The 16,699-nt window shown below is 41.3% G+C and overlaps 1 protein-coding gene across 2 annotated transcripts; it reads right to left on the bottom strand.

The window, feature by feature from the left end:
• Positions 1 to 162: 162 nt before the first annotated feature.
• Positions 163 to 14,896, bottom strand: fam102bb (family with sequence similarity 102 member Bb). 2 transcript variants are annotated; one of them, XM_079266902.1, is made up of 11 exons: positions 14,671 to 14,896; positions 11,398 to 11,518; positions 10,436 to 10,465; positions 9,922 to 10,038; positions 9,710 to 9,756; positions 8,786 to 8,880; positions 7,057 to 7,155; positions 5,116 to 5,344; positions 4,262 to 4,398; positions 3,308 to 3,377; positions 163 to 2,804 (listed from the first exon to the last, which is right to left on the bottom strand). In XM_079266902.1, exons 1-11 carry the CDS (start codon positions 14,814 to 14,816, stop codon positions 2,762 to 2,764), a joined length of 1,134 nt encoding a protein of 377 aa, XP_079123028.1. In that variant the 5' UTR covers positions 14,817 to 14,896; the 3' UTR covers positions 163 to 2,761. The 2 variants fall into 2 exon arrangements, with proteins under 2 accessions (XP_079123028.1, XP_079123027.1); XM_079266901.1 differs by having other exon boundaries at positions 7,057 to 7,158.
• Between the last annotated feature and the right edge of the window lie 1,803 nt (positions 14,897 to 16,699).

Here is a 16,699-nt window from a genome sequence, read left to right on the forward strand (position 1 = left end):
TCTTGGGTTTATTAGATGGCCTGTTTGGACTTTGTGTTCTGTGTAAATATCCACTGGCCTCTTAAACAGGAGTACACTTGCTGAGGCCACTTCATGTAAATGGTACGATAAAAGATGTTCACATTGTGATTGCTGTGCATTAAAGCATAATCTCACACATGCTCAAGGTTTTAGATGGTTTTATTCAACAGTGCAAGGTACACATTTGAAGCATCCAGCACACTCGTTCAGGAAGAAAACGTTGGCCGAGAGGACAAGTCTGACGGGAACCACTGGACAGCGTCACAACAGATCACTTTACAGGAGAATATGTTTTACAGTCTTATAAGAGCTTCACAGAAGAGAAGAAGAGACCATGTTTGTAACAACATGTTAGGTACCGAGATAATCACACCTGTGTCACACAGGTAAAACAAATTATTTTTATCCAAAAACAAATGCACACAAAACTCCAATAGTTGATATATGTTGGCCATGAATCATACACTTAACACCGTCTTAACTATGTAGTGATACTTTTTTCTTAACAATAAAATATTTAGCAAAAATATGGCACAATATCAGCACTGACAGATTCAAAAACAAAGACGATGATATCTTTTTAGAGACATTTAAACCATGCCGAAAATAAAAAAAAACACTGATTTACAGTTACGTCATACATCTGCTTTAACATGGAAGTGATGAGCAAAATGTTTCCCTACGCGCTAAAGAGGCAAGCGGAGTCGTTCCTTCGATGTGGTAACATTCCGATTAAAAGATGGCACCATATCAAATGAGGAAAAAGCTTAACAGGAGGACGTCTTCATCGTGCCGAACGTACAGACACAGAACAGAGCGGTGACGTATAGTTAAAACACCATACACTGATGACACTTTGATGGAACACAGATATAGTTTATCTAGAAGAGGAAGTATCCTGCCTCTACTATGGCTTATGACAGGAGATTGTACACCTGATACTGTACAGTCTGCTTTCAATAGTTAGGAGTCTTAATGTTGTCTGAGTATGCATAGGCCGGACGGGGTCCCAGGTAATAACAGTGTGTTGTGCACTTTGGCAAGTTCTCTAATAATCTGAATAAATTAGACTGGAAAGGCATTTATTTTGTTTTAGATTAGATTGACTGGTGGTTCATGTATTGATTGTGTTGGATCATTAAAGTGGTTTTATGATGTTAGGAGGTACAGACACAAACACAGAACTATCACTCCGGCTCTTTTTTTTTTGCTGTCGAGTATTTTCTTCATGGCAGTGGATTACTTAACCAGTCCTTCTCTGTACAAGCATTAAGTGAAACACATGACATTACGCAACAGTCACACACAAACAACTGTTGGTTGGTCACAGGGTCCTTCATGTGTTCACTGATGGAAGCTTCCTGCTCAGACAGACGTAGAGCTGCACGATAGATACACGAGATATTTGCCCTTCTACAGTGAGATTCAGCACAGAAGCCTCTTTTATACTCCGTGTTTACTGCTCCACACAGGACTACATTTGTTTCTATAATTTAGGCTGAGTTCTTAACCCCAAAAACAGAATTGTCATAAAGAAGCCGACAATGCGTTTGGATAATCTTTGGTGATGTGTATGTACCCACTAAATGTGTTCTTTCAGCCTTCTTGTCCTCGTTTACAAAAATAAAGTTTATTTTGATTATTTATTGTCTTTAGATTACAGGAATTAAATGCATCTGTTTTTCTGGGTGTCTATCTATTATTGATATATATTTATAGTAAAATCAATATAATTTACAAATGAATACATTTGTGATTTGAAGGTAGCTTAAACACACCAAAGCACATTAATGTCACGAGAGTCAAAAGAAGAGATGGAGGTCACCGACATCTGTTAAGATCACCAAGATGTCAGCTCATGTTAAAAAGATTTGAACGAATATGTTGTAACCTTTGTAAGGCAGAATAGTACTGTCGGGTTTTCTACACCGCTTGGCAAATAAATGAGATCATCTTATGTTTACGATTAAGCAAATTGTTCGCGTTTTGCACGAGAACACATCACATCCCTCCACTCATCCAGGATAACAGGAGAACGGTTCTTACCGAAAGTGGTCTTTGACTGACACACACACACACACACGCACGCACACACACGCACACACACGCACACGCACACACACACCTCAAGTCTGAGGCCTCGTCTTTGTAGTAAAACGTTCTCAACTTCAAACAGCGACGGTTGTCAGAGCGCCAACAACTACAATGTTTTTTTTTAGCAGCTTATAGGCGAATATTAAAAAGAACATCCTATTTGAAGAGGAAGGTCTAAAACAAACACTGAGAGCCGAAAGGAATGTATTGAAAGCGCATTGCATACTCTGATGATGCACACACACACGCAGCCTGTCCCAGTGTCCTCCATTAGAAAGAGAGATTCACCGTTTTCTTTCGGTTCCTCACAGTTTAAATCGAGTCGGTTCGGATGCTGGCCTCAAACAGATGAGGCTAATCTACACCCAGAAAATGAGTTTGTTACATACGTGGTAATATTTTGAAGTATCTTCCCTTCACGTGTTTGTGTTTAGCCCGAGATAATAACGGTTCACCTCTCTACCGGCGAGCTACGGTGTCCTGCAGGACTCTTGAACACAGGAGGGCACTGTTGTGAGGTCAGACAGGGTGCTGAGCAGGTCGTGTGTGTGCGCTGTAGGAATGCAGATTGAAATTGACACAGCCTTGCCTCCAGTGTTCTTTTTGATGTAAGCGGTGTCGGTCCACCTGTGAGAGGCTGCAGGTCTTAACGCTTTATCACCACCTGCTCGTACGCTCCAGCTCCCACCCTGGGACAACGAGAAAAGACCATATTAGCAACTCATATCTGGCACACGTATCGCACAGTAGTCGAATCAATCATCCCCTCTTTCAAAGGTTTCAGTTATCCCTACTTATCTCCACTTATCTTACAGATAGTTACTTGTTATATAGCCGTGTCACACTCCTCTCTGACCTAGTCCACCTCTTCAAGTGGCCTCGAATCCTTTTCTCAGCCAAGCACACGGCAGATACTCTGCGGCACGACACGGCTTCATATCTACATTGTGAGATGTTTGACTTAAACCAAAAATGTCTACCTCATGGTGGTGCTAGAGGAAAGGTGGTGGATCAACCCTGAGACTTGTATTGCCATCCTTATTCCCATTTGGAAATAAAACATCTCCCAGACAGCAGTTTTTGCGCCGATAATTGTTGAATCTTTAACAAAAGACTTAATCAACCGCCCCGCACCCTCTCCATCTTCTATGAGAAACAAATCCTTTAGTGCGAGTACGCTGGACATGCTCACCTGGTGGGAAGGTGATGGCTTCCGAGGGCCGTGCTTCCCCCGGGGCCGACAAACAGACGCAAGCCTTCCTCTGGAGCAGACAAGAGTTGCAGTAACATTTGTCAGTACAGCGAGCATCCACATCCTGTATCATTCCTGTCATGAGGAGCAGCCAGTTGCAAGGCAATCTAAAAATAATCACGTATCGATAGCGGCTTTCTTTTCCTACATTTGAGCTGCATGAGACCTTGGAAAGAAAAACAACACCGAGCTCCTCGGAGCACACAGACTGACTCACGGAGGTAACGCAACACTGTCGACTTTAACACAGCTGCAGCTAATGATGGATGTTTGTGGTTATTATAGTAACAATTGGTCTGTTAGTTGACTAGTAGTCAGCAACTATTTTGATAATTGATTCAGGGTTTGAGTCCATTTTCAAGCAAAAATCCAAACATTTGCTGATGCTTCATAAATATTTTCAGTTTTTCCTTCTTTTTCCAATTAAGAAAATTAAATTGACTAATTTCTGACATTTTATAAACAAAATAATGAATAGATTAATAAGTAAGGCAATAATTGAAAAACATTTTTGTAGAATTTGTAGTATATTAAGGGTAGAAAAATGCAAATTATAAATTACCAGACCACACAGTAACATCTTCAACAGTCCAGAACTTGACAGTAATGAATCCACAATTATTTAAAAACACACAAAAACAGCAAATCTTTAAAATTGGAGAAGCTGGAACCAGCACATTTTTTTTAACTTCATAAATGACTTTTAATGTACGGTCAATCAAATAAACGATTGTTTCTGCTACGGAGTCTGAGAATATGGTTGCGTTTTGTAACTTTCCTTGAAGAGTCGATACAAGAAGGAGGGAACACACTTAACACTCAAAAGAATTAAAACCTGCAGATATGGCGATTCCCATACAAAGAGCTGAGTATTTCTCTGGATGTGTAGCTCACCTTCAGCGCTGGAGTCCAGCAGGCTGGGTGTAAAGTCTTGACTCTGGAGAATCTTTTCTATGACATCGTCAGCATCCACCCGCGTGTCGTCCATCCTCTTCAGCTGAGACTCCATGGAGTCCTGCTTCACAGGGTGTCTTAGGAGAGGACATAAGAGAGTCAGCCCGTGTCTGCTTCACCAATGACGGCTTCCACTGCCAAATGAAAATGCTCTTTTATCATCAACGAAATCTACATTTAGTGCGAAGCAGGGATGTGGTCAACCAGTGAGCCGAGGGATTCCACCATGTTCTTAGTAGAAGAGATGTCTCATTGTGGCCGATGGGGGCGCGGCCTATAAGCGAGAGGTTTGTCAGCGGAGACTCGAGATGCAAGTGGTAGCTTACAATTTATGCGCGTGGTATGGATTTTCTCATCTTACACTCTGCTAAAGTAAAACATGCTACAGTGTGTAAGAAACACACGACTGGTCGGCTGAATATGAAGTGCACCTTCAACCCAAGACGTCCCTAAAAGCCTCCCCAGTCTTGTGTTTGAGAAGCTACTCTGAGTCGTGGTTGCACATTTTTAGATTCCACAATGACGAACGTTTTCATGAGCACAGAGAGCCCTTATTGACACCACACAATGAAACCACAGACAGTCTTCCGCTGCTGCCTGAGATGCGATTATATCTAAAGTTTGTCAACTTCCTTAAAAGAACTGCTCCTCTGTGTTGTGCTCATCACCTGCAATAACAGGAGATCACCCCGACTTGCTGCTTCCTCTTCATTAAACAGATAATGATTATTATCTGGACGTACTTTCCACCAAGTACATTTAACTCACTTGACCAATGACCTAAAGAGACTCACCTGTTGAGTCGTTCACAGGACGACGCGCTCCTTACTGGTGTACCCGTCGGGTTGCTAGCGGCGGGGACCGGGTGTTCGGGTAGAGCGGGACAGGGTCTGGACTCACGGTCCCGGTCCTCGCTGGGCTCCGGGATGCTGCCGATGCCCGTCGAGGCGCTGCCAACCGAATGGTTTCTCCGGTGGCTGAACTCTGACATGCTGGAGGAGCGGGAGTGACCTGTGCTGTATCCTGAGATAGACGGCAAAGATTTGATCATATTTTAGAATATGATCTAAATATGACCCTCAGCTCTTTCAATCAGATAGAATGAGACATAAATTGTAAAGCACTTAGGATAAAAGCGTGTTATACGAGCAGCCATTTCACGAGGTCCATGCACCTGATTTGACAGTAATGTTAAGTAACTGTATGTCCTGAGGAAATCCTGCAAACGTGTATCGTAGTATTCAAAATATTGCAAACACCAGCTAACAAGATACATTAAATGATGCATCGTATTATGTAGTAATAGCTTCTGCAGTAAAAGTCCAAACATTGCTGTGAATAAGTGTAGAAGAAGAAAAGATTTACTGCCTAATATCTGAATTCAAACAAATGATTAATCAATGATCTGTTATTCATAAGAGGCGTTATACGTGTGGTGTTTCTGTCGACCAGATTTGCAACTTGCAGTGTTTTAAAAGATTTAGTCCGTCAGTAGAGTTGCAGTGACACCCAAACACGGCTTCATAAAACTAAGCTTTTGAAAAACGCATTTTAGTAATGCTAGCACACTGTTATTATTGTTTGGGTATTTTATTACATTTTTATTTTTGTATTGTAACGGTCAGATTTTATTTGCCTCATTGCTGTCGTGGAATGTTTTAATCCGGGTTCAACCATGTAAATCACTTTGGGACTAGAAAATACATTCCTTGCAGAAGGTGTGTGTGTGTGTGAACGCTGGCAGCTGGAAATAATTACAAAGCACTGATAAAAATACAGAAATCTTAAAGCACGAATGCGTCGCACTGAACAACATTACATAAAGAAGCTGAGAGCTGAAAGACATCGCTGGAAGCTAAACTGTCATACTGTCGCAGGGGGAACCACCGAAATGCTACTTTCTGTCCAAGTACTTACAGTTTTAAAGATAATTCTACCCAGATAATATAATATAATATAATATAATATAATATAATATAACGACTTCCAAAAATACGACCAAAAATACGGCTTTCTTTTAAATTTTTGTACTTATCATTTTAAAGGTCCATTCCAGCCAAATACTACTTTCTTCCTGACGAGACAATTCATTTCATCTTCCACCTTTGACAGAATTACAGTTTAGCTTCTATCTTTTTCAGCAGTGTGTATCAGCTGTTACCTTCTTTATGTATTGCTGTTCAGCTTTTGACTCTGCCCGTTTTTTTAAATTGCAGTTTTTCAGAAGCGCGGTGCATTTGTGCTTTAAGAGTTCTGTATTTAGCAATGCTTTGTAATTCATTTAAGCATTCAATTGCTACCTTTTCTGCAGGTTAGTTATTAGTATAATCATCATCATCATTATCTGGGCAACAGTTCATTACAGCCATGGAAGGAAATATTTCCCACAAACTAATATGAGGCAGGAAATGGCCATTAGAGCTGCTCTCAGTGCATCTCTCTACTTCCTCTGCTCTGTTATTGCGGTCATGTGATCCGCCTGTAATGGAAACACGAGCCTCAGCTTTGAACTGCTCTGGTGGAGTGTCGATGGAAAATGATTGTACCACTTCGCTCCTCTTTAGTCAAAAGCTTTGTGTGCATTATGCAGTTGAGGCTGTTTTAACTCCGTCACTCACCAATCCAGCTTTGACAGCCGCAGACATCATATTTCATAAACATCCATGTACGGTCTCAATGATTGCCTGCCATCAACGTCAGGTCCACAACAGTGAATCTAAAATGAAAACCCGTACCTGAGAGTTTGGACTGTTGGCTGGCGTAGCTGGATGTTCGGGAGTGGCCGCACCCCCCGAGGTCATCAGAAACAACAGGACACTTCCCTTCTCGACTCTCTGCTGCATTAGAAAGAGCAGAAGAAGAGACAAACGGGATGACGACGGCATTAAAGCGCTACGAGTGTCTGTTCAAATGTCTGCAGGACAGGAAGAAAAGGTCTGCGCCAGAAATATATAACAGAAATATCAAGAGACATGAACTGTGAGATGCATAGCTGGGTTTTATCCCCCAATATTTCGGCATTGGCATATTCCTAAAAAAAAATAATCTTGTTTCTGATAACTGCAAGTGAAAAGTAAACAGTTGTGTAAAATGCAATAAACCGGTGTTCAGTGATCACGGACAGAAACAGGTGGCATGCAAATGTTTCTTGCCATTTCATCTTAAAATTAGTTAAAAATTACAAATCAACATTACTAATCGTAGAATTATTGTGTAGAATTCATTGTTTTGTGCAAAGTCTAAGAAGATTTTTATTATTACGAAGAAAAACTATTGATTCCAACTCTGATTTCAGGTCATTTTTGACCCAATTGTAGGTTCCAGTGACTCTCAATGTATTGTTTGTCACACTCTAACATGTCTGAGAGGATAAGCATACAGATATATGTTACATGAAAAAACCCATTTGTGAACATGCAAAATACACCCCCCCCCCCAGCTCCTATTTTTAACCATGCAAGAGCCTAAAGGCCAGAGCAGATTGCAGCGGATCTAAGAGAGAACTAGTTTAAATTATACATGAAAGAGCTGCGCTACATTCTGAAGCTTCCAGGAGGAACAACACTGCGATGTGTTCACACATGGAGAAACACACACAGAGCAAGAGAGACGGGGGGGTGAAACACGGCAGAGAAGTGTAGCAGCTGGAGAAGGAACGTCTTCATAGTGCTGGATGGGAGATGAATAGCAGTTACATAAAGCACGAGTGCATCCTGCTGCAGAGCGCACACATGCTGAACTCAATTGGCCTGCATTGTTACTGCTCAACTCTGTGACAAATAAGGCTTTCCCTCTCATAGCTCCTTCACAATAAAAGCCATTCATTCACCAGCGTGGAACCTTTTAGTAACGCGAGCAGCACGCAGTGGTCAGCTTGCATTAGCGGCAACTGTTAGTAGTGATTTCAAAGCTGTTAATGTAGAGCGACACGAGTGAGGGATCAACGGTTACGCTATAGTTAAATCTGTAGGGCTCGTCCAGAAGGTACTACTTACAATAGGTTATTCCCTCCCCTAATCTGAATTTGGCCAGTACATTTGGATCATAACCGCTCTAACAATATGTAACCAAATTGTTTTCACCGTTGTTGGTTAAATCTGATAGCCACATATAATAGAAACTAACAGTACAAGGGCAAGCGCTGAGGCGCTGTTGAGCAACAGTGAGATTACACAGATAAGCAGATGGGATCGAACCAAACTCAAAAGAGGTTTCGGCGTGGTCGAGATGTTAGGAGGAATATTTTAGTTTAAGTATCTTAAACCTGTGTTTGTCCAATGGAAAATCCCGAAGGCTTTTTGTCGAGGGGAACCAGTGCGATGCCAACTTCCGGGTCGGCCTACAAAAATACGTCATCCCTGTAGCACCCCACGGGGTGGTCTAGTGTGCTCCATCAGGTAAATGTTTGGGGAAGCCAATGGGATGACTAAGCAGGCCAGAGGAGTGTAACGTGGCGTGACTCACCAGAACAACCCTTCTGGGAGTCTCCTCCCCTCCTCTCCTCCAGCAGGCTCTCTCCATCCCCCTGGATCCCGATCATTGTGGCTGTGGAGGGAGGCCTGGTGACACATAAATACAAAGCAAGGTGAGGAAGACATGAACGGGGGAGCAATGGGTAAACTTTAAGATTAAACAAAAGGAAAACACCATTAAGTTAGGTACAAAAGCTAAGGCTAAAACGTGAATATATACTGTCGACACTCAATATTTAAATATATGCTGCAATAAAAGAAGATGCAGCTTTTGGCATCAACATGCGGGCGACTGAATAATTTTTAGGTCAAATGTTGCCCTTGGGTGAAGCAGCATTCCCCTCTCTGCGCTGACACACTTTCACTGAAATCATTTATACAAGAATAACTAGTGTGACAACTTACAGTTTGTCACACGCAGGATGAACTGAATCAGGCCTTTTGACATGTGAAAGACTGATGAGCCAGCACTTCTTTAGTCAGCGTATATCTGTCTCATTTCATTCCCTTGAAACTTTCCCAGGTCTTGCTGTCGGTACCAAACTAACAGCAGCAGAGTTGACGTCATAACTTTGGCACAGAATACTAATACTTCTTTTCTAAGACGTTGGCATTGTTTGATAGTGGTAGTAGAGATGCAGACAGGACATGTGGGGAAAGAGAGGACACCGCTTTAAGTTACAGTCCGCTCCAGGTCAGTTATAGCGACATTTTGGCACCCTCAGAGTCGAGCACAGGCCGAGTGGAGAATAGATAAATTCTCAAGCTTCTGCATTTAAATGGCTGTACTACTGAAATTGTATGGTTAAGAGTCCCAAACGACTGAACTACAATCAGCTGACACAGCTAATACAGACTCTGAACTGCAGACCAAAGCAGATTTTGCACCATACTCAAGAGGAAAACTATCACTTACGTTTTAAAACAGGGATCCCCTGACATGAGCTGTGTACTGATGATGACCTACGGATAGAAAAAGAGACAATTGTTGATTTATTCAGGTTTGGACTAACCTTGTTGTTCCAAGCAATCCTGAATGTTTGTGCCTACTTCCTAGTAAAACACCACGCTTGTATTTCCTCCTAAAGAAGTCAGATCAGACCGGTGCGGATGTAGCTGGAATGTTACCTTGAGAATGGAGTTATCCTGGCGGGTATTTTTGGTATCGTAGCCTTCCAGCAGACATCTGCGAGTTGTATTCCCTGAGCCGGCAAACTCTGCTAAATTCAAATCCGCAAAACCAAGCTGAAGGAGAAAAATGACACCGAGTGAACTTTAGTTTTTTCTCTCAGGAGGCCGATGTTTTGACCAGTCAGCACTATGACAATCTCTGGATGTGAAATGACAGCAGTGAGGACATGAAACTCAACAAAATAAGCACATTTTAAAACTAAATACGTAATATTCTACAATTTCAACAGTAAGGGGGAGAGGGCTTTTATCTCGTCGAGAAATAACAAAGTCAGCATGCTCAGTAAATAATTACTTGCAAACAGTGAAAGAGGGAGCGACTGTTAAGAGAGGGCCATCTGTGCGCTACGGGCTCACATGGCTTTCTACATCAATACGGCTGATTACGGTACTGTAAATCTAGGTGACCTGGAGGTCTGGGTTTGGATGAAGCAAGTGTGTGAGGAATCACCTTTGCATATGCCTTCCCACCTTTCAGCTCCTGGAAAAGAGAAGCAGAAACATCGGAATGAAACATCAGAATTCATGCTTCGTTCAAGCATGATTAGGTTTAAAAAGAAAATAAGAAAGTTTGATGTAAATGTTTTAGCTCCGTACAAATCAAGAGAATGAGTCACACTCTCCAGTCCCGACACTGTAAACGGTGTGTGTGTGTCCGTACACACGTTATTGACCTTTTAAGACTTAAAAACGTACTAATTTAATACTGGTCTGGTCAACTATAACAATATTACAAATATGCTACTTTCCATCAGAGGAGAAATCACAGCAACACTGTACAATTTTGATGTTGGGTCCAAATGGTAGCAATCGGTTGCTGCTTGACATTTTAAAGTTCAAAACCAAAATACCGGTAGAGTAAAATAACACAGGGTTCTGTCTGGGGACTTGTAGGGCAGGGCACACCAGGAACAGGAAACACAAGAGGCATTTTCCCCAGGAAGGCTTATTCAGGCTTGTTTTTTCTACCTTATATCCTAAAAACGTATCACATGACATGATGAAACAACCAGAGAACACTCGTGTTTACGGTGTAATGTTAGAGGACAGAAAAGGACAAAGATTTCACTGTGATGATTCTGTTTTCTCCAGATTGCTGTGCTTGCGTTTTAGAGTTCATATTTCACTCTCCGGTTTCAATTTGCTGCATTAAAAATGAACGTAACCAACACCGGAATTTAAACCCAGGTACAGCAATTCTGTCAGCAAGGATCAGACACTCCTGTTTCTTTGCTTCCTTGTTTTTACTCTGACATGAACGACAGCCTTCGTTTTCTGCATAAAATCCTCGGCGGCGCATCTTTAACCTGAACCTCGTCGTCCTCTTGCAAAGCGCCACACCTAATGGATCAACAACACTATGGAGGTGCATCTGAAGTGTGACATGTGGAACACAGTGGCTTCATACGGTACCTTTCTGACGGACACCCGGCACACACAGGGGTCCAGCACCCCCGTCCCTGCATTGGCGCTCATCTTGCAGGGGAACGAGAACCGTTTCCTCCATCGAACACAGTTGGCCTGCACCGGCTCCCTGTGAGGGCAGATCACGCAAAAGTAGACCATCGTTAGGCCCTCTGTTCATTTACAACTGAATGTTAGACATCTTGAGTCGAGATTGGTGCAAAAAACTAGCAGGGTTTGGGATTTCATTGCACATGAAGCTCAATCGTTTGAACGTGTCTCTGTACAGCTGAAAAAAACGGCTCTTTTCCTTCTCGTGGTTTTGGAAAACTCACTTTATAACCTCTGATGAACGGTCTGGCTCTGCACCAGAATTATAATGCATCATACATTATACATGGGAAAGAATGTTTACGAAAATATAACAACAAAAAAATGTTAAAAGCTGGCATTGATGAGCGGAACAGTTTCGTAGCTGCTGTAGCACTTCTTCTTCGATCAAATGGTTTTCAGATTTAAAATCTAAAACTTTTCCCAGTTTTAGGCTGTTTTGTTTGTGTGTGTCTGCTTCAGCGTCATATTCAACATGTGAGAACGTTGGCTTCTTTTGTAAAATGCAAGAATGGTCTGGAAAGAAATATATTATTTAAAGCAAATTGTTAAGACAGTGTTTTATGTTAGTACCAAAACAAAGATATTAAAAACGGAGAATACAATGACTTCTATCAAAGATTTGTTTCTGATATAGATCACATTTTTTGGGATAAGTATCATTGCTACTTGTTTTTTGCAGCCCTGATAACATTCCTAAACTGTGAAAGCACAACTTCATTTCATTCATTTTAATTTCATTATTGAATAACAATGAAAGCCACTCGGGTTGAATGACTACTGGATTAACAATCCTCTCATCTCTTCCCAGTTTAAGGCTAAATTACCAATGTCACTAAAGTTTTTGTGCTTAACCTTTTTCTGGACACTGAATAAACAAGCTCACTAATTACAGTCCTGTTTACACCTGTGGCTCGTTTGCCTGCTCAATCGGCGGCAGGTGTAGCTCGTTATGGCACTAGAGTAATAAAGAAAGCACGCGCGCACACACCCGCCGCCAATAACTAGAGGGTGAAACCAATGAGAGTGAGGTGTAGCCGACTCTCAGCGAGAACATGAGATGAAGAGAAACAGAGAAGTATGCGTGGGCCGCATCTCGATACCCCAGATGGCCTCTCTCTCACTGGCATCCTCTCCTCGCCCACTCACCCAACCAAATCCCGTCTGTCAAGACAGCCCACGTGCCATTCATTTAGATCAGCTTTGCTGGACTTAAATACAAGCATCATCAGCATACAAATCAGCATACAAAGTGTATCAAGCCCAATACCTGGGCTTGATACACTTTAGAGAGTGAACTCCCAGAGAGGGAACTTCCAGCCAGCTGGACTCATGCATGCTTTGTGAATCCCGGCTTGACTGCATGTACTGTAACTCACAGCACTTCTCAGCGCAGCGAAATCCTATTAGTGGGTGAGAGTAAGTCCGGTTCTAAGCACATGCAGAGGTCGTCTCTATAGATGGGTCCGATATCTCGCTGAACTACACAGCTGCTCTCCTTTTTAAAAGACAGATGTGGTCAGGCTTCAGGCGTAACCTCTCTCATGAAACACACAGAAAACCAATGACTTAGACATGACTTTGGTGCAGGGTTTTCCTATGTCGAGCGATAGAGATTGCCCATAACAAGGACAACGTGTTATGGGCAGGAACAAGGGTGCAGTCGTGATGACAAGCCACAGCAAAAGGAAAAGAGAGGCTCATAAAACAACAAGCCTCATTTCCCCCTACACTCACAGTGGGGAGGACTCAAAAGAGACGCCAGAGGAAACATTGAAGTTTGCAGGTCCAACGAACACAACTGCTGCAGAGACTCGTGACTGCAAATTCTTCCGAGCTAAAACATTTCAGAGCCAGAGCAGGATGTTTTAATTAGAATCTCAACCCTTTGAAATCCATTGTCTGGGTTTGTGAGATGAAGGAACCGTTTTACAGCATTGCTTCCATTTCATTTAGCTACAGTGGCTGCTCACAGAAAAGTGCAGCTGTATTAAAATGACCTAAATGTCACAACTGTAGAAACATATCCTGATTACCACAGTCCAACACATCTATGAAGCCATAAAAGCTACTCACCGTGGAGCAAACAGAGGGTGTGTTACATAATCTGGGCGAAACCCTCTAATGCCTACAGTTTCACTCCACTAAACTGCTCCCCCCCCCCCTTTCTCCAATGCTCGAAGCCAGTCCACGTATCAGTGTGAACCGAAGACAAGACAGAGAGGATATGACCGTCTTTAAGCGTTATAGCTCATTTTATATAAATATATATAGGTTTCAGATTGTTGTTTGGAAACCAGGACATTCATGGGCATTTTCTGACATATTTTAGATCAAATGACTAATCGAAAGAATAATTCTGCATTAATAAATGATGCAAATAATGAAAAAGGCACCGAGTGATAAAAGCAACTTTAACTAAAAAAGAACTAAACTACAGAGGGGATGACTGTATTTGCTAACAGCAATAATTGCATTAGTGTGACACTTCTGTGGACTCCAGGGCCAATAATGGGTATAACGTTAGAGTACGGTAGTTTCCTGTCTTGCCAAACATGGATGTCATTTAGCATTCACTATGTCAGTTTCCTTTAAAAAAAAAATCTATAGAGTGGGCAACTAATTTACAGTTTCAGCTGACCTCGTGGGACACAAACATGGTGTCAATCAAACAGACTTCAGTGATAACAGGGGCAAGACATATCAATGAGTCTATTGATTAAAAAACAGACAGTTGTATGTATGTGACAGGTCAGCTGGCTCCTTATAGCACAGTAATCAATCCCACGAGGAAGTAAAAGTTGCACACCTTGTGAAATGTAAAGCGATGTCGCGTGGACCACGAAGATAATGCATAACTACTCAGCTAACGTTAACGTTAGAGGATATTTAGGAGCACGGTCTTGTCACTCGTGCTTAAGTTTATTATCACCAGGTGTTAACATGTCGGGTACTATTCAGCCTCAGTCACTATCTTTGACTGGAAGGTGACTATGAATGTGAACAAGAGAAAGAGCCGTTAAAGCGGCATACAAGTGACTGACGTGAGCTAGTTGCGTTAGCTGGTTAGCTTGTAGCTAAAACTGCTTAGTTAGAAGACACGCTAAAGACAGCCATTAACGTTGCACACTCGGTGTGTTTGTGACCGTATAAACAGCAGATAAGCCTCACCGTGAAGACTCCTCGGAGAAGCCGCCGTCCAGTAGCCTGACTTTACAAAAGAGGACACCGTTGACAAAGGGGACAGACGAGAGCTCGTCCAGTTCAAAATCCACCTTAAACTTGAATTTCTTCTTCTTCATCATCATTAAATCCATACACCGATTCAGTACTCTCGAGAAGACGCTCTTATCTCGCTCGTCGCTGTCATTACGGCCCCATTGTGTTGTCGTTCAGATACAGTGTTGTGTTGTGGGAGGATGGTGAAGATGCTGGTGACAACAGTCAAATCAGAGACGAAAACGAACCGAGGCGACGAAGAAGAGCTACTTCCTCTTGGGGATTTTCAAAATAAAAGTGTATGCTTTGAAACTTATTTTAAAGAAAATACCAGTGGTGGAGGAAGTATTCAGATATTGTACTTGAGTAAAAATAGTAACACTAAGTATGGGCTTAAGTATTAGCATCAAACGTTACTCAACGTAACTCAGAATAATTCATATATGGGTAATAGTTGCTGATGGATTCATGTGTACATCAATTAATGTTGCAACTGGTAATGCTTGAGTTTATTTTAATTACCTTATATACTGCTGGGTAGTTTAAGCTATACTTATACATCATGATTCATGAGTTGATTGATATTTGGGATGAATAACAATCTTTAATTTAACTCGTGGCGAAAGCTATAAAATAAATGTAGTGGAATGAAATGTTCAATGTTTACCTCTGAAATGTAGAGGAGTAGAGGTAGAAAGAGGCATGCAATGTACATACTTAAGTACAGTATAAGTACCTCAAAATGATACACAACACAACAAAACGTTATTCCAATATACTGTATGATCTACGACAGTTCAAAAACTTTAGTAAACAATGAATCCCAAAACCAGAGTGCTAAAACTCAATTTTTTGAAGTCATCGAGAATAAAATCTGAAACTGAATTGGGAAAGATGTTGTATGAGAGCACCCAGAGGAATACTGAGTTTATGGGACATTTTCAGTGTCAGAACTGCGAACACTTAGATTAGATAGATTTAAGTTAATTTGGGTATAGAAAAGAAAAGAAACGTTCTGTGGGTCCACAAAATCAGTCTCCTACATATTGTCTGTGGAGTAGCTCCATACGTTATACTGAATGACATCAAACGTTTGAGTCTAACCTGGTTTCTGGCTTTTAGAGTAGCTTGTGTTCACAAATATTGATTGAAATTTCATTAATAACACGTTTTTTTTGTTGATTATATTTCGTATCACTCTTCTCAATCTGCAAAGTAGCAATAACTAAAGTTAACAAATAAATGTAGTGGAGTAAAAAGTACAATATTTCAAATGTATTGGAGCAGAAGTATGACGTAGCATAAAATTGAATACTCAAGTGAAGTACAAGTATCTCAAAATTGTACTTAAGTTCAGTACTTGAGAAAATGTACTCAGATACTTTCTAACACTGGATTCATGTCATTTAGACTGAAACGTGTCTCTGTCCCTCTTTTTTATTTTGAAATAGATCAGGATTAAACGGATGTACAGTATTGACAAATTACTTCATGGGAGATTATTAAAGCCCGCCTCCTCCCTCCGTCGCCCCCTTGCGGCCAATGAAAGCAACAGCAGCACCGATTGGACAGATTACAACAACCAAGTGAAACCAGCTGCTGTTATGTAATATTTGTCGCCATCTCGTGGTACAATCAAGGCAGTGCCATGACAATCTTATTAAACTTGACATTTTTCAAGCCATTTTCTTTCACGACCCCCACAATATCCAAAGTTTTAAATTTGCACTATAATTTATATACATCACAATTACACTGGTATTACACACATTAGTGCAGATGTATACATTGTTCGAATGTATTGAGTATTCTGTTTTATTTAAATATTTGGTCATGCGTTTATGTGTGTGGAGTGTGGAGGGGGCTACGTGTAAATGCTGTATTGTGCTATAATGAAAATAGAGCTGAACCTTGAATATTCACAAGAACGACTATTTGGTATTTTTATTCGAAGTTATTTTGTGGACAACATGAGTTTGTA

The sequence above is a fragment of the Melanostigma gelatinosum genome (assembly GCF_949748355.1).
Source record: "Melanostigma gelatinosum genome assembly, chromosome: 4".
In the NCBI taxonomy this organism is placed as follows: Eukaryota; Metazoa; Chordata; class Actinopteri; order Perciformes; family Zoarcidae; genus Melanostigma; species Melanostigma gelatinosum.